General features: G+C 38.8%; 1 protein-coding gene across 1 annotated transcript in view; it reads right to left on the bottom strand.

Moving 5' to 3' along the window:
- Positions 1 to 58: 58 nt before the first annotated feature.
- col7a1l (collagen type VII alpha 1-like) overlaps positions 59 to 21,799 on the bottom strand; it is a 46,684-nt gene continuing 24,943 nt past the window's right edge. The window contains 70 exon segments of the mRNA XM_063905008.1: positions 59 to 242; positions 380 to 553; positions 1,379 to 1,450; positions 2,203 to 2,406; positions 3,136 to 3,184; positions 3,280 to 3,333; positions 3,650 to 3,727; positions 4,303 to 4,419; positions 4,545 to 4,607; positions 4,702 to 4,764; positions 4,845 to 4,898; positions 5,018 to 5,071; positions 5,157 to 5,237; positions 5,327 to 5,362; positions 5,441 to 5,512; positions 5,683 to 5,754; positions 6,022 to 6,078; positions 6,172 to 6,207; positions 6,485 to 6,520; positions 6,621 to 6,665; positions 6,825 to 6,884; positions 7,024 to 7,059; positions 7,212 to 7,283; positions 7,442 to 7,567; positions 7,924 to 7,983; positions 8,073 to 8,099; positions 8,913 to 8,948; positions 9,060 to 9,199; positions 9,308 to 9,491; positions 9,494 to 9,700; positions 9,796 to 9,834; positions 9,925 to 9,978; positions 10,053 to 10,106; positions 11,261 to 11,311; positions 11,424 to 11,474; positions 11,636 to 11,737; positions 11,986 to 12,042; positions 12,245 to 12,319; positions 12,737 to 12,781; positions 13,295 to 13,402; positions 13,699 to 13,899; positions 14,100 to 14,192; positions 14,414 to 14,548; positions 14,646 to 14,681; positions 14,767 to 14,805; positions 14,901 to 14,936; positions 15,021 to 15,038; positions 15,287 to 15,349; positions 15,572 to 15,643; positions 15,723 to 15,749; positions 15,832 to 15,867; positions 16,031 to 16,075; positions 16,275 to 16,340; positions 16,434 to 16,466; positions 16,588 to 16,641; positions 16,737 to 16,775; positions 17,015 to 17,077; positions 17,175 to 17,213; positions 17,379 to 17,405; positions 17,682 to 17,717; positions 18,386 to 18,457; positions 18,856 to 18,900; positions 19,037 to 19,069; positions 19,279 to 19,359; positions 19,811 to 19,846; positions 19,953 to 20,012; positions 20,144 to 20,215; positions 20,886 to 20,918; positions 20,995 to 21,066; positions 21,717 to 21,761. Coding sequence (XP_063761078.1) covers positions 205 to 242; positions 380 to 553; positions 1,379 to 1,450; positions 2,203 to 2,406; positions 3,136 to 3,184; positions 3,280 to 3,333; positions 3,650 to 3,727; positions 4,303 to 4,419; positions 4,545 to 4,607; positions 4,702 to 4,764; positions 4,845 to 4,898; positions 5,018 to 5,071; positions 5,157 to 5,237; positions 5,327 to 5,362; positions 5,441 to 5,512; positions 5,683 to 5,754; positions 6,022 to 6,078; positions 6,172 to 6,207; positions 6,485 to 6,520; positions 6,621 to 6,665; positions 6,825 to 6,884; positions 7,024 to 7,059; positions 7,212 to 7,283; positions 7,442 to 7,567; positions 7,924 to 7,983; positions 8,073 to 8,099; positions 8,913 to 8,948; positions 9,060 to 9,199; positions 9,308 to 9,491; positions 9,494 to 9,700; positions 9,796 to 9,834; positions 9,925 to 9,978; positions 10,053 to 10,106; positions 11,261 to 11,311; positions 11,424 to 11,474; positions 11,636 to 11,737; positions 11,986 to 12,042; positions 12,245 to 12,319; positions 12,737 to 12,781; positions 13,295 to 13,402; positions 13,699 to 13,899; positions 14,100 to 14,192; positions 14,414 to 14,548; positions 14,646 to 14,681; positions 14,767 to 14,805; positions 14,901 to 14,936; positions 15,021 to 15,038; positions 15,287 to 15,349; positions 15,572 to 15,643; positions 15,723 to 15,749; positions 15,832 to 15,867; positions 16,031 to 16,075; positions 16,275 to 16,340; positions 16,434 to 16,466; positions 16,588 to 16,641; positions 16,737 to 16,775; positions 17,015 to 17,077; positions 17,175 to 17,213; positions 17,379 to 17,405; positions 17,682 to 17,717; positions 18,386 to 18,457; positions 18,856 to 18,900; positions 19,037 to 19,069; positions 19,279 to 19,359; positions 19,811 to 19,846; positions 19,953 to 20,012; positions 20,144 to 20,215; positions 20,886 to 20,918; positions 20,995 to 21,066; positions 21,717 to 21,761 — 4,746 coding nt within the window. The 3' untranslated portion in view covers positions 59 to 204.

Raw genomic sequence — 21,799 nt, 5'->3', positions numbered from 1 at the left:
AATATTTCAGGATGGAAATTGATCTTTTCAGACATTCAAAAACTCAGTCTAATGTCAGTCTATTTCAGAATAAAAGTATATAAAATTCACATTTTGATTTTCAACACTTTCAACAAAAAAATCAAGCCGTTAAAATATATAAATAAATCCACAAAAAACACAAAATTCTAACTTTTTACAAAGTTATGTACAGAAATAATTTCCTCATTTGCGGTTGAAAGTTTCCTCTCCAGGATTCGTACCTGTGGAAGTGTAAATACCATTTTAATCACCATTTGAATCCACAGCATCCTCCCAATCAAACTGCACAAGAGACACTTTTACAAAAGATGAGCAGAACAAAGTTTACTTAATCTGTAATCGAATTAGTGCCGCTTACCTCTCCTCTCCACCCCACACCAACTCTGGCACTCTTGCCTTGAAGAGAACTGGTTTCTGTTTCCTCCACAGCCCCCGTACACAAAGGGCCTGCACTCCCCTGAGCGAGGGTGGAAGTACCAGAGGAGAACAAACTCTGAACAGGTCCCCTCTGACATCGGCTCCAGGCAGCGTTCTGCTTGCATGCATGCAAAAAAATGTTTCTAATGTTTCAATATGAACGACGATGTGAATTACCGCCTACATTTCTCTCTCACGACACTCTCAATATATTCACTCAATATATATATGTATTGAGGCCACTTGGGGCCACTAGTGTGCAAAATGTTCGGGGAGATTTTAGGGTTTGACTGACAAGATTTCACAAATCTGACGATGAAACCTGCATTGCTTTACAAAGTGTTTGTGTTAAAGGGATGCTTACTTGTTTGCTTTCTTATAGAGATAGATAACAGTTAATAATGTGCTTATCACACCAGTCTATTTATTTTTTGGATGTACTGGTACTAGTTAACTTTTTGAATAATTTCCCCTCTATAATCCTGTATTTGTGCTAAACTAAGCTTAACACCAACCATTTCCAACAGCTCTGTATTAAACACACATATATTTAAATGATATTCATCTTTTCTGAAGAAGAAAGCAAATTACAACATTTCCAAATGCCAGACTATTCCTCAAATGAATTAATGACTATATACTGACCTGCTGGATGTTATCAATTGACTGTATGATCCAAACAAGGTCTGCTGAGAAGCTAGGCTCTTCATTACATTGTATTTTTCACTGCATTTGTTTTTCATAAAGTGCGTCACGAAATCTAGCACAGGCTATTAAACATTCATGGATTAAGTTTTGCTCTTATCATTCTCTCCCACATTGTGCTTTTTTAACAATTTCAAGGATATCACTACTCATAGCTTATGGAAATATGTGATGCACAAAGCAAGTAAACAAGATTTAAAGATGAGGAGTAAAACAAGTTGTCTTGGCCACTCACCAGCTGTGTTGGTTCCAAGTACCCTTCTTTTCTTCCTCTGTCTCCACTCAGCAGTGCCTCCCTCAACAGAATCTGACGCCCAAAACAACATCAATTACAAGTAGGACTACAGGGTGGATTTAATCATTAGGGGCCAAAAGAGGGAACCACTGTGACTTAACCAACATTTATTGAATGCCGGTTGTGTTCTCCTTTCAAAAGTCCATATTAAAAGGGACCTCCTGTGCCTGAGCAAATTCATAATTATGTTCACAGAATGAGTTAATTGTTTTCTACTAAATGATTATAATTTATGAATAAACATGCTGACATTGACAATGGGCAATGACAAGCTCAGTCTTTCATTAGTCTTCTGGTTATGTTCACCTGAAACAAGAATGGAAATAAATTAGGTAGCAGAAAGCTGTTCTGTCCTGGGGCTGTGTTCAATTTATAGAGCAAGCTTCATGTTGACCTTCAACTTGTGGTGGCTCTTTATCTTCGTGTTCTTGGTCTTTAACTCCATTTGTGACCTTGACAGAATCATGATAATATACTCTGAAGTGTCCCAATGGTAACAAGTTATCAAAACACAGTTTATTACATTATTTCTGTTTCAAAGTCCCTACAATCTCAATCAACACACTATGAAAATGCCCACATCCCAGCTGTTACACAATAGTGTGACATATGTAACCATTTAGCTGCGACACACATTTGGTCACACTCTATAAATGTGTTGTGGACAACTGAGCATGTTCAGAAATGATGATGTCTCAGGCATCTGTGTGTTTGGCCCGTGGGCTTAGACCCTGCATGTGTAATACTGAAATGATTATAATTACTAGTGCTGTTTGGTAGGACCACAGGGGCAGCAGTGGTCACTTCTCCCAATTTGTCTCCATAGTCGTCCCCTCCTTCCTCCATCCCTTCTTTATGGAGGTCAGGGTTGATGGGTGTCACTACATCAGCCGGATGTTTTTTATTCTCAGTCACAGCGGTTGTTCCATCTGGATCCACAGACTTCACCATGAACTTGTATTCCAAACCTGCAATGATACAAACATTATACACACAACCTTCGAAACTAAATAATATCTGTACTATACATCAACATACTTCTGAAATATAACCGCAACATTTGAGTCTGAAACCAAAAAAACTGTGATTTTAGTTTTTTCGTGTGCTATATTCAGACCAGTTAATTTATCCTTTTAAACTTCACATAAGGAGAAGTAAATAGCAAAAAGTTATGGGAACACATATTTTTTCACCAAATCTATTGTGGTATTAGACGTGTAGTTTAAATAACCAGCTATTAGCTAGCTAGCAACTAGAACATGGGTGGTCTGATATTCTGGGCAAAAATCACGAGTTATTTTGGGAATACACCTTTTCTAAAAAGCAAATACTCATCTTTCTATCATTTCAAAACATCCTCCATTAAAAAAGTTGGCAATGTGCAGAATTGTCCTTTAAGTATTTAGTGAGTGTGTTGTGGATTTTTTGTGAGTTGTCCCACTTAATGGCAGTCTCCTGTTTGTGAATGGCTCTACCGTGGCTGGCACCATGGTGTGTGTTCCTCTGAGAGAACATAACAGATGGCTAAACACACACGGGTGCCATGCTGCCGCCGTGACAGCTCTACAACAAACAACCACACACACAATATGTAAGCCTGTCAAGAGTCACACATGTATTCAGTCTTGGTTAAATATACGAGCACACGGAAAGGGTTCAAGATGTCCAAATGAATCATGTGACAAACAGGATCTTACCGCACTTCACCACCACCTCCTGAGTGACTATCTCCTTCAATTCTTCAGCCTTGACACAGACAAAGAAAATGCTAGTTTATTGAGTCATTCATTTTACCACCACTCTATATACAGTTTATATGTTTAAATGTGATGAACACGTACTGAGAGTCCAGGCTCCCCCTTCTCCCCCTTTCCTCCTTCAATACCCAGTGTACCCTAAAAAAAAACACATTTTCAAAAGTTTGTTTACATTCTCTCAAGCACTTTTATCAAATATTTTAATTCTAACATGCGACAACACAAGTAGTACAGTAGAGTGTATAAAGTCGCACCACCTTCCCCATCTAGAAAAGCACGTGTAACCAAGAATAATACCACAGTGTATTTCAGTGGACCAAATGCATAACAGAAGCTAGTAAAACAGAAGCGAGGAGAAGACCAAAGCCTCGATATCTCCACTTTTGTTTGTACAAGTTTTTACGGAGAAGTGTGGGTGTGTGATTGAGTGTGTGTGTTCATGTAGGATTCTCACACTCTGTCCTCTGAGTCCTGGTGTCCCGGGTGCTCCTCTCTGACATGTCTTCACTCTGCCCCTTCTGCCCCTCTCCCCCTGTTTGACAAAGCGTGTCCAGAGAAACCACAGTGTGAGTTTGGACACTATTTCTTACAAAACCTCTACGTTAACAAATAGACACACAGCGGTAGCCTCGCTGCTGAGCAGCAGGAAACACAGACTGATTGGATAAATCCTCAGAATATCCTTAATAAAGGTTTCAAGACTGTCAAAACTCAGTCTGCTAATTGTAGCTGAAAGGAGCTAATTGAGTAAAATATTACATGAAATCTGCAGACACATAGTGTGTGTGTCTGTACTGTATCCACTGCTGCAGTACATGCTGAACAAGGCACAGACATGGTGAAGACTGTAATCACACTCATCCCCTCCTCCTAAAATACCCTGAAATTGCACTGTTTCTTATACAGTATGTATATTGTTTAAGACTGACACATAGCTAAGTGATGATTGTGAAAAATGTATGCAATTGTTTGGGACAACTCTTTTACTTTTTGCTATACATTATTTTTTAAAAACAATTAAAGAACAAAATGAAGCATTATTAATGCAGCATACAAGACATGACAAGTCAGAATCAGATTTCCTCAAAACACTGAGGAATACTGTACCTTACGCCCTGTGTTCCCATGGGGTCCGGGGGGTCCTGGCGGTCCCTCATCTCCGTCCATTCCTGGTCTCCCTTCCGACCCCTTAAACCCTGGGAATCCAGGGAAACCTGCTGCACCCTTCATGGAGCAAGAACACAATTAATACACCAACACATTCTTTGCATGCAGGAGAAAATAAAACACATGATCACTGCTGAAATGAGTTTGACTGTTAGCAGTGATGTTGACGTTAATTTACTGACCTTATCTCCTTTGACTCCTGGTTCACCATCAACGCCATTGACGCCTCCCTGCCCCTTATCACCCTAAAGTGATGTCACATGATAGGAACAGAGAGTTTGTATATGTTTGTGGAGGAGAGAAAGAGAAAGAGAAATATTTGCAAAGTTGAATGTTCACCTTGCGCCCTGTGAGTCCATTCAGCCCGGGTATACCAGGCGTGCCGTGTAACCCCAAGTCTCCCTGCATACACAGAGTTATTTAGATTATTGAAAGATAATGTATAACTCTGCTTTCATCTAAGATGTTAGTTCTTTACTAACCTTTTCTCCATCCAGGCCTGGACTCCCAATGCGTCCCGGTAGACCTCTGAAACCCTGTAACAGCAGGTAAAAGAAAAAAGTAATTAAGCGATCATGAAAAATAGCACATGACCGTGGCAAGATGAAAACAATAAATGGGGGGATAACTGTGTAAAGCAAATGTCTGCCTTAACCTGTTCTCCATTCACCCCTGTGTTTCCTGGTAAGCCTGGTTCTCCCGGATCACCCTGTGACAAAAATCAAACAATACCTATACAGTATATGTATGCGTGTAAAGGATCATGATTGGTTGAATATAGATTTTCAATGTACCTGATTTCCCTTCTGGCCCAACAGTCCTATGTCTCCTTTGTCCCCCTTGACCCCATCCACTCCATGATCCCCATTGCGACCCTTAAATCACAACCATGGATATTGCTATGTGTGTTAGAAGTCAAATTTGGCCCTTTTTACAGTAGAGAAAATAAGTATTGTAGCTGTACCATTTCTCCATTTACTCCAGGCTCTCCAGAATCTCCCTGGAGGAAAATAGATCATTTTACACACAGCACTTACATTAATGAGGTGTAACGATATTAAAACAAAACTTTATTTACCTTCTGGCCTACTGGTCCTCGCGCTCCAAAACGTCCCAATGCCCCCTTAGTTCCTGCATCACCCTTTATGCCCTTTCCAAAACAATTGAAAATAGTTTCCATGAAGATGCAGTCCCCCCTTTATTGTCTATCAGAGACCGTGATCAGCAAAGCAGTATTTTGAATCGCATTTCTGCACTCAAATGATGTTGTGCAAAGTATTGTTGTTTACATATTTGAAATGTTTACAGTAGGATTTATACCTTGACTCCAGGAGGACCATCCTCGCCCTTTTCTCCTTTATCGCCATCAAAACCTGGTGGGCCACGCTCACCCTGAAAAAAAAAAGATCTACTAAATTCTTCATGGGTCTTTTTACTAGTTTATATAATGTGAGCTTTGTGAGGATTTTGAATGTTAAAAGTATCTTTCTTAAATGAATTCCTTCTAATACCGATATGGATTCTGACTGCATTATCTTTTTTTCCCTCTAACTTATTGTATATTTGTCAGCCTAGCCTAAGTGACTGGCTCTACTGTTATCAGTTATGTCGAAATATGTGAAGTTTAAATCATATGGCAAATATAATAAAGTATTTTACCCCCTCTCCTTTGGAACCCTTAAATCCACGGGGTCCTTGGATTTGAAGTACACTCCCCTGCGGGAAGATATTAAAGTTTGAATACAAGCTGCAGAATGTAGTGCAAGCTTACAAACTGCATGTGAAGTAGTAAAAAGGAACACATCATACCCTTTCTCCTCTCACCCCAGGCAATCCAAAGTCACCCTGCAAACAAAAGAGACCTTTTTTTGAGCAAGGTGTTTATTGCCATTCTAGCTGTTGATAAAGTACAATATCTGTTGCTGCTTTAGTGTTGCAACGGGAACATTTCTAAAACCCCTCACAGGATTGTATTAAAGCCCTTCACAATACAATTAACCCCGTCCAATGGGATCCATCTGATCACATTGTCACGGATGATTGTTGCAATGACAAAGGCTTTGGAAACATTTGAAAAAGTGTGTAACACAATTTTGTTAATTTATGTGAAATAACAGCTCACCTTTTCCCCTTTGCTGCCACGCAAACCCTTTGGACCCTCAAAACAAAGAGCAACAAAAGCATCTTTAAATGTACAAAAGGGAAACCTGTAACAGTTTTGAATGGAAACAGTAAAGTGGTTTAAAAAAGTTACTTACTAAATGTCCAGGCGGCCCTTTATTGCCAAAAGGACCTTTCTCACCCTGAAAAGAAAATAGATGTTACGTAACATTTTGCATAATCCACTAACATTAAAGGAATGAGCTAAATAATGTTTGTGAGGTCTTATCTTCTGTCTGTTTCTGGCCAGGACTTTTTTCTCACAAGGGTTTTCTGTGAGGTATAAGCTGATACAAACTCACCTTTCTGCCTGAGAAGCCTGGCAACCCCCTGGCCCCGGGCTCTCCAGGAATACTGCTGGCCTGATGAGGAGGAACATAAAGTCATGACTCAACTGTGAAACGACAATAAGAGTTTGCTGCTCATAAAAAAGCTTAGTATAATGTAGGATTCATGGGCCACAGAAAAACCTATTTATGCTTAAATATCATACATAACTACCTTTTCTCCTTTTACTCCAGGTAACCCAGGAGGACCCTTCATTAGAGAGGGGCAGTGGTAGCAAAATAAAATATCATTTCCAGTGGACAGTTAATCAGAGGAAGTGTCACTATTATCAAATCATGAAAAGTACCAATATTCAGAGAGAGCATTTGTGAAGCCCATTTTGCTAATTTGCATTGTCTTACTTGAAAACCTGGTGCTCCTCGAAGTCCGGGAGATCCAGGCGATCCGTTCTTCCCCCTTTTTCCCCGTTCCCCCTGCGTCAAGACAGAAAATATTCATTTGTGTAAATGTATTTGTATTTAATAATTATTCTTTACAACCCATTTTAGCATTCATTCTATTCAAATGCTTCCACTGTCTTCCTCAAAGACGAGCTAAATAGCAGCTGATAAGTTGATAAAGTATGATGCACCTCTCTGCCTGGGTCTCCTGGGTCCCCTTGAGGACCCCTAAGCCCCTGGGAGCCCTGCAGGCCTGAGTTACCATGGATACCCTGGATGCCCTGGGCTCCCGGAGACCCCGGTTCACCTGGTTCACCCTAAAATTAAAAGAAAGAGGAAAAGTACGAAAAAACAAAAAGACAATTTCAAATGTCTGAGACAATCACAAAATTAAAGGTCACTTCTTTAATGTAATGTAATTATTCAGCTCTTCTGTTACTTTTGGGTAATTGCTTTCAAATAAAGTTTTTCTTTTCTTTATCAATTTAAATGCTCAGACACAATTTTAAATGAGTGAGTGAGTCACTGAGCCAATTACATTTGCTAAATTAAAACCGCCAACAGAAGCAAATCAATTAACAAGAATGGGATAGAAGCCTTGCAGGGGATTAATTGATTTAGAGAGGAAGTAGAAAAATAAAGATTGCAACGTTTTTATTTCTTTAAATTGTACCTTATGTCCCGGAGGACCAGCCTGGCCTTCTGGACCTCTGTGGCCGATGCCTGGCTCTCCCTAAACACACAAAACAAATGTAATTGGAATATCTTTAGCAATGTCTTTAATTTACAAAACATATTATTTAACAGTTTATATATATTTACCTTTTGTCCTCTTTCACCAATTTCCCCCTGAAAAGTTCGGACAAAAATAGTTAGAAAGAGCACCTCTGAACATTGTTTTCCATGAACCAAAATAAACCAACTCAGAGGAATTTGAATTGAATACATAAATGAAAAACACTAAAGAATAAGCAGCCTTGTCGGCATGTTTAACAAGGGGAATAATTAATGTCTGCTTTAATCTACTGTCTCCCAGTCAAACAGAAATAGAGCAGAGTGTCACATCAAAGGCCTGGACTCGACTGGTTTTACTGACAGGCGAGACGGGAGAGGAGTTCTCCCCCAGCTCTGATGTAATTCACTGATGCACTGTGGGTAGGTGGGGAGAGCTGCAATAATATTTTTATGAACTGGAGGCATATTTTGTGTGGTGACTGTCATTTTCCCCCTGTGATCTAAGATCATGATGATGCTGCTTTGTATTTGTTTAAACTGTGAGCTGATATCAGTGACTCAGTAAAAGCTGGAAGGGACGTGTTTGAATTAAAAGGGTGAGTTTGCCCAAATTACAATTTTCCGTCCATGCAGAGAGCTGGGATTGTATATGTTCACCTCTCGGTTTCATAAACTAACATCCCCCTCAGACTTAGCTGTGTGTGTTTTCTAATATCCTGAACATTGGGACATGTTTAGCATGCTCATTTTTCGTTTTCCCCCCTCAAATCTTGTAAGTATAACCTTGGCTCCTATAATTAATTTATAATAAAGTGTTGGACCACAAATAAATGATTCCATAACAGCAGGCTTTACATGAGTAAATGTACTTGTCCTGTACAAGGATAACCATGCTTAAAATGGTTTTATCTAAAAGTCTTTAGTTACCTTCCGTCCTGGTGATCCATTCTCACCTGGTTGTCCCTATTGCATAAGAAATGCACATGAAAAGCATTGCATATTCAAAGAGGTGTTCTTAATGAGCAGAACACAGGTTGTGTTATAATGACGGGAGTGTTACCAGCACTTCCTCACCTTCAGGTGGAAATAATCTGGGGGGTATGGGTAGGGCTGTCCAGTTTCTTCATCATAACCCCCCAATCTCCCCCTCTCAATCTCCGCCTTCCTCCTCTCCCACTCCTCCCTCGCCCTCTCCAAGTCTTCCTCCCCTTCCTGCTCGGTCCTTTCCCTCTCCAAGTCTTCCTCCCCCTCCTGCTCTGTCCTCTCCCTCTCCAGCTCCTTCTCCCTCTCCATATTTTCTCTCCCCCTCTCCAGCTCCCTCTCCGTATTTTCTCTCTCTAGTTCCATCTCGGCCTCCCTTTCTCTCTCAAGCTCCTCTCTTTCTCTCTCCATCTCCATTCTTTCCTTCTGTCTCTCCCTCTCGAGGTCTTCATCCTCTTTTCCTCCTCCCTCTCGATCTACGTCCTCCTCTGTCTCCCAGTCATAGTCTCCACTCCTCTCCTGCTCTCCTCATAGACGGGATCAGGCTGTGGTTCTGTAAATCCATCTGTCTCTATTCCTTCGTCTTGTTCTCTTTCCCACTCCTCCACTTCTTCAGCTTCAGTTTGTTCCTTTCCTCCCCCTTGGGTATCTGTTCTGCTGTATCGCTGCCTGTCCTTTCGCTCTTGCCTCTGCTTCCTGCTATGTGTTTGAAGGTCAGAGATTTCTTGCTTCTTCTGCAAAAGATAAAAGTTTAACAACGGAAATGAACATGTTTATAAGTCACAGCATCTTGGTTTGGATTCATAATTTCCAACCCTTGATAACTTACATTCAAGCTGTTGTAACCTTGAGCTCCAGAAGACAGATGCTGAAAATAAAATAAGGTGTCAACCTTTGTAATTTATTAGATGCAATCAGAGTCCCATGCATTAAGTAAAGATTTTTAAGACTGAATTACTTTGTGTGCCTCCTTGAAACGAGTTCTTCCACCTGGGGCACCTGGCATAAACACCTAAAAAAATACAGAATGTTTATTAGTGACATTTTTTACATTATCTATCTGTCGTCTACAAAGGTGGCACTTACCATGGAGGCGGGCCAGGGAGCACTTCTCTTCACCCTGATTTGGGACCTAAGCACCTATTAAGACCCCCATAAATTCTCATGAAACATTTATCACATTATTGTGAAGCTTTATTAGCAGAAAGCTGTATGTGTGTATACGAAAGAAAGACACAGATTTGCTTAGGAGGTTATTTCAACATTTTTACTTAAGGATACATGCACAGAGAGGTTAAACACAGACAAAACAATGTAATACCAGAGAGAAATTTCACCAGTGAAAAAAGTGTTAGCTCCACATATGCTTATAGTAACACAACATTATCCATATTCAATAAATAAAATGTCAGTACAACTCAAAAGGAAATATGTTTGGAAACTGTTTTTCACATTGGAAAATGTTTTATCTAATGTGATCCGTTTTGTTACAAAGAAAGAATTGTCTTAATAAATAAATTAGGAGTTGAGTAAGTTAAAGGGAAGACTGGTGTGTACATTGAACAAGGTGAAGAATGAAAATAACCTGGACATGAAGACACATATTGAATATTTTAACAGCTGTGCCTGGGTTTCTACAGAGCTCTACTAAAGATATAAGCCCTTATAGCATATTTGAACTTTGGTATGGCCTTGGGCATGGGTGAGTGTCTCTGTGGAAAGAAGTCCTTCCTCAAGATGAGTTCAGGTCAGGTTCAGGGCTCCTCACCAGCAAACACTTCACAGTTTATTCACACCCTCCATGTAGCGTGAGCTTTCTTATGAATGCTTAACACCCTATAGTCACAGTCTCTTGGGACTTAAGAGTCGCCCTGTTTAAAAAAACCAGACAGAGAAAGTATTAAAGGTAATTCTATGGAAGTTTGTCTAGGCAACTTTTTCTGCTCATTCCCAATCAGGCAAGCATTAAAGAAATCATGCTCGGAAAAGCTGTCCTGTCTCATGCTTTAGTAATGCTATGATGCTATATTTCCATTCCCATTGTGTTCACATTAGTCATATGTGCACCTTTTTTTGCACTGGTGAAATTTTATAGTTAGAAGAAAGAAAAAAAGAAACATGTGAAATATTACATAAAGCATGTTAAGTTGAGTGTAGCCATCAATCAGTTGGTTCAAGCACTTTTCAATCTCATGTTAAGTGAACATAAAAGAGATTTGCATTCCAAGGCATGCAAGGGTCTTCAGAAACAGTCAGGTAAGTTTCAAGCGTTTCAAATAAAATCAAAGCTCTACCTTGTCTTGTTCTTCTGTCGTGATGGGAGGCGTAGGGAGTGACGTTTCCTCCTGGTGATAACGTTGACGAACAGATCAGAATATGACAGTGAAGGTTAGACTTTAAAAGTCACACTCTCTCAAAATCCATATGTGACAGCAACCAAAACAAACCCCTCCATACCATTTCTATATCTGCAGGTTGTGATAGTGGTCCTGAGGTTGTCAAGTTAACCTTGGGAAAACAAAACCCAAAGGGAAAGGTTATTTAGATACAACATTTCCCAGTTGTGTTTATTTGGTATATATTATATATAAATACTTAAGATATAATTTTCAAATGACAGGACATTTTATTCAATCTTTTTGTACTTCAGCCATTGAGTGTATTTTCACCTGAGCATCCATTTCTCTGTCTGTGGAGGATGTTAGAGGAAGACTGGAGCTTTCCACCAGTGCTTCTGAATGAGCAGGACTGTGTGTGGTTATCTGTTTCTCCTACATTGAAAAACAGAGAAATCATAAATATGTGACGTGTGCAGCAGTGAAAGACTTTTGTTGAGGATCTCTGCTACAGAATGACATGCTCAGCTAGTTATTTCACTGTATGGGGAATTAAATCATATTGAACTTCAAGCTGTATACCATTGAACAAACGTGGAACATATTTAACATCAAAAATGAATCACAGCATTTTACCCAGACCAGCTAACACAGAAGAGACATGCTGTTTGAAGCAAATGTACCTGTGTGTTGTTTTTCCTCTCCTGAGAGGCCAAGAAGACATCTGTAGGAAGTTCTTCCTGTTTAGAAAAAGCAGATCAGGTGGGCTGTTATGGTAATTTATTCCTAGTGATAAATTCAGGTAGTGGGTGTGTCATTAATCAATTCTCTCAGTATTTAGTGTGGGCGCAAATGAGACGTTGAAAAAAATCCCAATTTATATATGAATATGACTGTTAGTGAGAAGCCTCCCACCACGACAACGCTCCAGCAGCTCCCTACCTCGTATTCATAACTGTATTCTTCGCCATCATAAAACTCCTCTTCCTCTTCTTCTTGCGTGTCCTCATCAGTTGTCTTTAGTAAAAGGACACGTAACAATATTTAGAGGTAGATACTGTTACACATCATCATTTGAAAAGGCTGGAGGACGAAGATGCCAAGCGCTTACAATAAAAATGAGATTTGTTACCTTTATAATGAGAAGCACATGGACGTTGAGATAAATGCATGCTTTTATTTTTATCACACCATAAAATACTGGTTTTTATTATATTTAAATGATGTTATTTTATTATGATTATTTTTAAAACATTAAGCTGTTATTTAGACAAATAATGTCATGTTAATGTCATGTTAGCAGCAGCCAGTGTCTTCGTTTAAACCTTGCAGTGTTAGATGGACGAGTTAGTTGGTAGTTTATTTTTAGTTTAGTTGGGACAAAAGAGGGGTGAATTTTTGAGGTTAAGATTGGACCCCTTCAAGGACATTTACCAGGCGTTGTCTCTGCCTCTTATGTCTTCCTTTATTTCCTTTGCCCTGGTTAAGAAGTTCACAGTCGGAGAGAAAAAAGATAAAGGTTTCTCATGCTTTGGACGTTGATGATCAAGTATTAAATTATGAGGTTGATACTATAAGTTAAGGGAGATATTTAAGAGGGAGATAAGTAGTTAATGAACACAAATTAATGCAAACATTATAACAGATGTTTATGAGTTCTTACAGTTAAAGTTATCAAATGGTTTAGATCTATTTATATAGGAGCACACCAGTGGTTTTGCATGTTTCAGCCCATATTTATTACAAATTAAAGATAGACTTTCATGAATGAGTGGAATTATTGAAGGTAGGGAGCAGAAACATGCAACACTAGGGTTCTCCTTTAATTTGATACATTTAAGTAATCAAGAATCAATACGAATCAATCAAACAGCAATATTACAACATGAACATAGTATTTTATGATAGTGTTGTATATAATAGATGAGCAATACTGAAAATGTATGTTTTGATCAGTCAGGGAGATTTGTAAGTTGTCAATAGTAGCTTTACCTTCCCTCGTTCCCTGTTCTTCTTTTTTTGTCCGGAGCTCTTGTTCCGGGAGTCCTCCTGAGTGAGGAGAACAGTCCCTGCCACAGTATCCGCAGACTCTGAAACCGTCTGAGACACATATTTTAATTTGTATTGTTTGTAACCACACTTAGAGCTTTAACACTAAAATATCTTTCACGGAAAAACCTGGTTTTGCTCAAATCTTGTGAAATTTAGCCGTAACAACTGATACCTGAAGTTGTGTAAATGTACAACTCAGTTTAATTCAAGTTGCTGTACAATTGTCCTAATTCATTTCCTACAAAAGTTAACTAATTACCATTCTTTATGTACTCAGCATGTGCTAAGCACTTTAGTAAAAGCCTGCTTTTAAGTTGTCGTTCTTTATTGTACAATGTTCTCACCTCCTGGGTCGTAGTATAATTGAAAGTTGAGTTGTTAACAGTCAGATTCATTTTGTGTGATGATGCGTTCTCACTATCGCCATCGACAATCTTATTCCATCTTCTGTTTAACTTGGTCTCAGTCCTGTTGATATCCTGATCTCTGTTCAGTGTGGTGGCGCTCCATAAAGTCGGACCCTCTGCGGCTTCTATTAAAGGGTCCTTAATGGCAAAAGACAAAATAACGTGAAAATGACATTTTTTACCTGAGGTAAAATCATTTCAGGGACAATATCCAGTGCACAGTGGGTAAAATGCTGAGTGGGAACCATTTCTTATGTGTTATAGTGTGTGTACAACTTAATGGTCTCGAAGAAATAAGACATTTTGAGAGTCAAAGTAGAAATGTTTAGGTAACTTACAACTGTCAAAGACTCTGGGATATGTCCATCTAATTTGGGGTCTACGATGTCCTCCTTCAGCGCCTGACTGGTGAGGTCAAACTTCACTGAACTCTGTCCAGACAACACATACAGGACAGGAGTGAGCTGATACGTATCACATGTGATTCTGACAGTTGTTTGAAAACTATACCATGAGTTGGTTTAAATAAAGCATGGGAGTTGAGGAAAATAAATCACTAGTCCTACAGCTAGCATCTATTAACTGTTGTTCTGCAACATGGTATTATCTTTTTAAAGACCCCTCACACGCTATTTCCCCAGAGTTTACGTACTGTGTACGCTGTGATGATGTTCGAGGTGTGAGTTTTTGTGTTTGCATTTGTTTTCTGGGAGGTTCCGAGCACACGAAGCAGGTCCTCTATTCCATCCTGCAGCAGCCTGTCAATTAAAGCCTTCAACAAAGGCAGCTGAGGAAGTAGAAAAGTTGCTGAGAAGGTCAATCTGGTGTACTGATACAAATTCTATCTACCTTAAAATGTGGACGTTGTTGTGCTCAGAGCTCACCCTTATGCCGTAGTCTTCAAACATCACTTCAATGTCCTTAAGAAGAGGAAAAAGATATTATTCAAAGTGCAAAAAAGAGAACATTTATCCAAGAGGAGGAATTACTACCCACTGCATTCACCTTCATCTCTATTGATTTTCCAGGAGCCCCAGCATCGCCCTACAGAGACATTAGTGTGAAAGACAGTAAAGCATATAGTATTCGTAGTATATTTCTACTGACATATGTTTTTGAAGGAGAAAATCAAATACTACCATGTCTCCTTTTAGGCCGGTTTCTCCTTTATCACCCTGCAAAACAGACAAATAAGCTACACACCCAACATTTCATTTTTTTGAACAGTTGTTTTAGTATGAAACGCATACCCATCTTACCTTCATTCCTGGTGAACCCTAAACACAGAGACACAGAGGAGCAACACATTGGAACATGCATCTACATGAAGCTTGCCATATCTGTTCGCAGATAGTGGCACGACTCATTGCAACCCACAATAAAAGCACTACAGTCATCGCTAAATAATGACTCAGATGTCATGCAAGCCAAATATTACGCATGCCATGCAATAGCTCAATTAATGTGCCATTATTCATGAGCTATAGATATCCTGTTGTGTGTTCAGTGCAGGCATCAAACTCACAGTAGCTCCTGGAGGACCCATTGGGATGGGAAATGCTTCTCTTATTTCCTCAATGGTGGCGGCCTGGAAACGGATCCATGTTACAAGTAAAGTTTAGGTTGCCAGGCAGGTCATTGTGCCCCTGCTTAATGTTTTTTTCTGAATAAACAACAATACAAATGAGCAAAGGTGACACTGATTGGAGTTATAACCTTAAATACACAGCCAGATCAACTGCTTTTAAAAAGGTCTAGCTTTCAGCTTCCCTGCTTATTAAATATTGATATTGCAAGTGGTCCTTTTTACCTCTGATGTGACAAGCACCTGCCTACCCGGCAAACCTGGAGGTCCTGGTTCCCCCTTACTACCATCTTTACCCTGGGAAAGAAGAAAAACGTCTTGCAGCTACTCAGTTTTCTCCCAAAATTAATAATTGTTTTATCTCAAAACCACTTACATTGGCCCCCCCGTCTCCCTTGTCCCCCTGGAATGAGAGAAAAGTTAACACACGTTTTCAAAAAATTGCTTCATAATTGTTTCAATTGGTTGCAGTAAAATGAAAGGACCTTATTGCCGTCATCTCCCTTTTGTGCTCTTTCTCCCTGTGAAATGAAAGTACATTTTCAGTTTTAATAATTCAAATATAAATAGTTACACATTGAAAATATCTGAAAATAGTCAAAATCGCTCAGTGGTTCAGCACAAAAGTAAAACGGTGGGTATCACAATGCAGCATAGTAATTGTTGGACAATTATGCTCCTTACATCTTTTCCTGGCAGGCCCCTCTTCCCATCAACGCCAGCTCTGCCCTGTAGAGAAGAGGAAATTAAGGAAATTACATTATCTGGAGATATGTTCTGGATGATTATCATAATCATGCTAATTTAATTTAACACCTGAAACAACGATATGAAATATTGGCTTTAATATAACCATTAGAAACATGTTAAGTATGGATTTCATATTAATGTTTCAGCCACAGGCACTATGATTCAGTCTGATACTCACTGGAGTTCCCGGTAAACCAGGTATTCCGGCAATCCCAATCCGTCCTTGTTCGCCTTTATCACCTTTCTGTTCGCATGCACACATACAAATATTAAAGCAAACCACCTCCCTAAGGGGAAGGTAACCATATTATGTCAAAAACAATATCCGAGCACTCACCGTACTAAGCTCCCCTTTTGATCCCTTTTCACCCTGCAGTTAAATATGAAACATCTTGTGAGTAAGTTCAGACTGTAAGATTCCAAAACTCAAAGCAATTCTCAGGGGACATATTTTAAAACTACAAGTAGAACTGTGCTCAAGTTTGTTCAACCTTATCTCCTGGTTTTCCTGGTAAACCATCAAGTCCACCTCTTCCAGAACCACCCTGCAAATCAAACAGTTCATGATATTAACTCATACACTTCCCCACAGATACAACAGTCACACAATAAATGTCATTTTAATGCTACACACACATACCAGGGATGGTCCTGGTAATCCAGGTTTCCCCTCTGGACCCTGAGAAGAGGGAAAACATATTCAAATATTGGGATGATTAAATAGATTCAGGAAAGGTTGATTATTATTTTCTTCTACAAACTACAACAAACACATTTCATTATAAATCCATTTTTCCCTGATAGACTGATGGTTTCAGCTCTGATTTGAATGGTTGCACTGTAAATGGATGGTCATTTTGATCAGCATGCGTCTTAAATTGAAGTCAAAATTGAATATGACGTGTGTAAAATACTCACTCTTGGTCCAGTCAGACCTGTTTCACCTCTCAACCCGGGCTGACCAGGATCTCCTGGCTCACCCTGAAGGTAAGAGAAGAAGAGAGGATTGAATCAATTCACTCATGAAAAAACGAACAAGTTAACTGGATAAAATAAGGCATGCTATTCTATAAATTACCTTAATCACTCTGGTCATTACATTGTTGTCTCCAGCAATCTGGACAAAATCAAAAATCAAAAGTTAACTTGGTAATTGATGGACAATTTCAGACGAGGGGGGGACGTTTTATTGTTCTTTATAAGCTTCGCTACCACCAATGCCTTTGTCAAACATGACTGAACTGATGAGAAGCTGTCAAAATCATAATAGAGGTTTGTTTACTTGTCCTCCCGGAGGTCCAGGTTTTCCCTTTGTGTGACAACGGCAGCACGATCAAAAGAAGAGCACAATAAAACTGTTAAAAATCTAACATGTCACACTGCTAAACACAATCCATATTGGCAACACAAAGAGGAAATAGTAGGTGCACTGAAGGGTGGCACACACAAAAAGCTAAACATAATTAGTTAACATATCACAACACAAATCATGTCACAAAGGAATGGTGACTCAGACGAATAACCAGGAGGCGCCAACCAGGAGAAACAATACATAGAGAGAATGAGATGGTCGATACGAACAAACCTGCTCTCCTTTATCGCCTTTTTTTCCATCAGCACCCTTTCAATACAAAAAGGAAATCAATGGTTATCTCAAGGCATTGCAGTTTAAGCTCATTTATAGTGACATTCATTCTACACAATAAACTGAACACAAGGTTTTATTCAGAACAGACATAACTTTAACAATTTCAAGTGGCCCTATTAATCTCATTTCAGGTTCATATTTGTATTAATACCTCTACTGGGACACGTCTCCATGCTTTAATGTCATTTAATGTCTCATACTGCCTGTGCTACAGCAACTCTTTTCACCCTCTGTCTGAAACCAGAGCCCAGTCTGTTCTGATTGGTTAGCGGGCCAGCTCTGTTGTGATTGGTCAACAACTTAGAGATGTCCAGCCCCTTAGCCTATCACGTACAATGTGTTTGAGTGCAAGCTAATAGAAGCTTGAGTGTAACATAGTGATGTCACTGTGTTAATGAAAGTAAACAAAGGAGTCCAGTGGAGGCATTTCAGGCAGAGGGGGTTGGTAGAAACTCTCTCTGGAGGGAACACAGGGATTTTAGCCTTTGAAGACCATTTATATGTACAAAAACTTATATAACCCACTACAGGAAATGGAACCCAAAAAACCATAATAGGGCCTCTTTAACTGTTTGTCGATTGTTTTGACAACAACTTTACTTGTAACAATTTAAGAACATGAAATAAAAGAGTGAACTTACAAACAGGCCAGGAGTTCCTGAATCTCCTTTTTCCCCTGGGTCACCTGGTCGTCCTGGTAATCCAAGTGGACCCTGAACCACATTATCAGAGGAATAAAAAAGAGCATATAGCCTTGAAGTGCTATAAACATGTAAAATGACACGACACTGTGAGCAAATGTGTTTCAAATGGCTGCAATGTGATGTTTGCTCAGCAGGAGTTCTGGCAGACATTTGAAGCTTGAATATATGTGAGCCCACTTTAACTATATATAACTAGATACATTAACAACTGGCACACTTCAGCACAAGAGGTTTAACAATAGAGGTTAGAAATGAAGAGAACTAGAAATCTTACTCAAATACGCAGTGCATTACATTAACAATGTATAGATTAAGTCAGAATGTTGGTATATTGATTGGCAGATCTACACGTTTTAATCTGTAGATATATTTCTGCCATTAATGTTATAAAAACACAAAATGAATACCCTAATTCCTCTGTCACCAGGTTCTCCACGTGGTCCTAGTTCACCCTGTGAAGTGAAAACAATGTAATCATTTAACACTATTATATTTAGTACACAAGTGTATGCACTATATATAGAGGTACAACCTCCTGAGAAACATTGCAACAAAACAAAGTAAAGCACCAGGTAAAAATGACGGTACCTTAGAGCCTTCGTGTCCTTTTCCAGGTGCACCCTAGACACAAAGTCAACAGTCATTGTCACCAATATCACTATGCAAAAACATTTAAATACATTTAGAGATTTATCACATTCTGTATGACTTATTTTTCAAATAACACACCGTGAGCTGTGCCCTGATGTAATGTTTTTTAGGTAAATGATTGTGTAATACATCTGAATTGTACTGTATCATTCTGTGACAGTCAGTCAGGATTTACTTACATCTTTACCTCTTAATCCCAGTACTCCAGGATTGCCGGATAACCCGATACTCCCTTTGTCACCTTTAAAGCCATCATGTCCCTGTACAAACACAGGACTTCTGTTTTAGTTATAGTTACACTCTCAGTGAACAATTAAGATGTTTCAGGGGTTTTAACAGTTCCAATGACAACTTGTAGGGAACTTTTACCAGAATACACAACATCAATTATATAAGAACATTTAGCATCATTTGGAGTCCAATATATATCTATTTATGTTTTGGTCTCCTCCAACAACCACTTTTTTGTTGAAAGCAGCTGCTGTAGCTGTAACTGAGGTTGATGCAACTAGTGAAGTGAACTAAAACAGCAACATCTTAAAAAGCTAAAATAATTTTGAACTTGCAAAATGTAGGGCTCCTTCAAAGTTTTATTATTTATTATTCATAGTCTTCACTATAAGCTTCACCTCACACATAGTCATTAGTCACACTGTTAATATACACATTTTTATAAGAGCATCTCTAAGCAAGTATTCAGGTTTCACTCACTTTTGGTCCTGGTTTTCCAGACAAACCAACATTTCCCTGTGATTGATGAAAACATAAAAATAATAGCAATAAACATCTGTTTTCTATCTCAATATGATATTGTACATTTTAAATGAGTGATTTGACTTATCAGGTGACTCACCCTCTCTCCATTTTCTCCCTTGGGTCCCCGCTGTCCTGGAATCCCAAAACCTGGACTGCCCTGCACACATCAAAACAAATCATACCTATATATATTTGTTTTACGCTAACAACTATTAGTCCGTCCTATTAATAGTGAATAAGATAAATTACAAAATGAAAGCATGATGCAGAGTATTTTTCATTATTAACCTTATCTCCTTTGGCACCTTGTTCACCCTTTATTCCCTGGGGGCCTGTAGGGCCGTCTGGACCAATGTCTCCCTGACAAAAAGCAGAAGATATGCATACACATACAAGTAGCGTCAATCATTGTGATTCTCGTCAGCAGCCCAATCATCAGTTTCAAAACAATACTCTTCACTTTAAATGGCACCCTGTGGACCGACATTAAAGAGGTCCCATTCAGTGGAGCGTTCATTCCCACTTCAAAAGCTAATGAGAGACAAATCTTAATTGTGTTTGATAAGCAGACCCAGAGGACTGAGTCTGAGTGTACAAGAAATACCCCGACCAATTAATTAACAATGTCCCGACAGAATAAAGCATTAAGAGAATCACTTCCCTCTGGCTAACTAACTTATTTTAAGCCAGTTATAAATACAGTTTTTTGACACATATTTATAGTTGTGTCAAATTCACCAAAGTTTGGTTATGTTGCCAGTTCAGATATTTTGACTGAAAAAATAAATAAGACTCTTCTCTTCTTGGACTTTCAATAATAATGGTTTATATGCAAATATTTCATGAAGCCGCGTGGAATTGTATTGGTGGCGGCAAACATTTCAAATATCCAAAGCTCATCCAGCCAACTAAAACTTAGTGTATATTTGGTATTATTTAATTGAATTTATATATATATAGGTGTGTAAAATATACAGTATGCATGCTGCCAAAAAAAAGCCTTTCCAATTATATAAAGTTGGTTACTTACCCTGGCCCCCTTTTTTCCAGTTGGGCCAATTATCTGTTGGCAAAACAAAGTGTGTGATTATTAAATGTTTCTATTTCTAAAGTTTAAAGTAGTAAATTATTTTTCTTACACCCTTGGCAGGATCTCCAGGGGCTCCTCTTGGACCCTCATCTCCTTTTAACCCCAAAGGCCCCGTCAGTCCCTGAAAACATGATCAAATAGAAACAAATAACATTTCTAAAACTAAAATACCCTTTAAACATTAACCATCACTCCCAGCAATCTTCTGTTAACCAGCACTTTTGTTTTCAAAGCTGAACTTGTTTGTGTAAAAAAAAACACAAAGTATGTCAACTGAAGACATGATAATGGACGTCACGACATCAATGTTTTGGTGAAAGTTGTTTCAAAAAGGACTACGCTGCCTAAAATTAAAAATCAGCGAAGCATTTGGACCATTTGATAATGATACTCAGTGAGGGTTGAAAATTTGGCACATGATCGTATGTTATCATACCCATCTCTGATAGGGCAAAAAAGCCAAAGCAAAATTGCTTCCTCATTTGTTCATGTATATCATCATCTAAATCTTTGTTTGGAGACACAACGTATTAAATAGGGTATTACTGGCATTTCTAATCATTCAGTCCCAGTTGGTCCTGAATAAATGTACAACAAAATTGAAGTGGATTTTTGCCCAGTATAGTGGTTTAGTTGGAAAGTATGTGAAGTTCCAGTGCAGGCAGTATCTAAATATATGCAAGTAATTAAAAAAGTGTTAGTTCAATATGCAACCTCAAGCTTGCTAAGATTTGTATATTTGTGTATTTTCAAGATGTAATCTTCACTTACTGAGTGTCCTTGTGGCCCTATTGGTCCTATGTCTCCTCGTTCCCCCTGACAAGATAAACAACATGTATTTTACATTGAAATAT

This window comes from Eleginops maclovinus, chromosome 17, assembly GCF_036324505.1.
Source record: "Eleginops maclovinus isolate JMC-PN-2008 ecotype Puerto Natales chromosome 17, JC_Emac_rtc_rv5, whole genome shotgun sequence".
NCBI lineage: Eukaryota > Metazoa > Chordata > Actinopteri > Perciformes > Eleginopidae > Eleginops > Eleginops maclovinus.
Note: the sequence above shows the minus strand (reverse complement) of the source record. Positions and strands in the feature narration are given on the sequence as shown.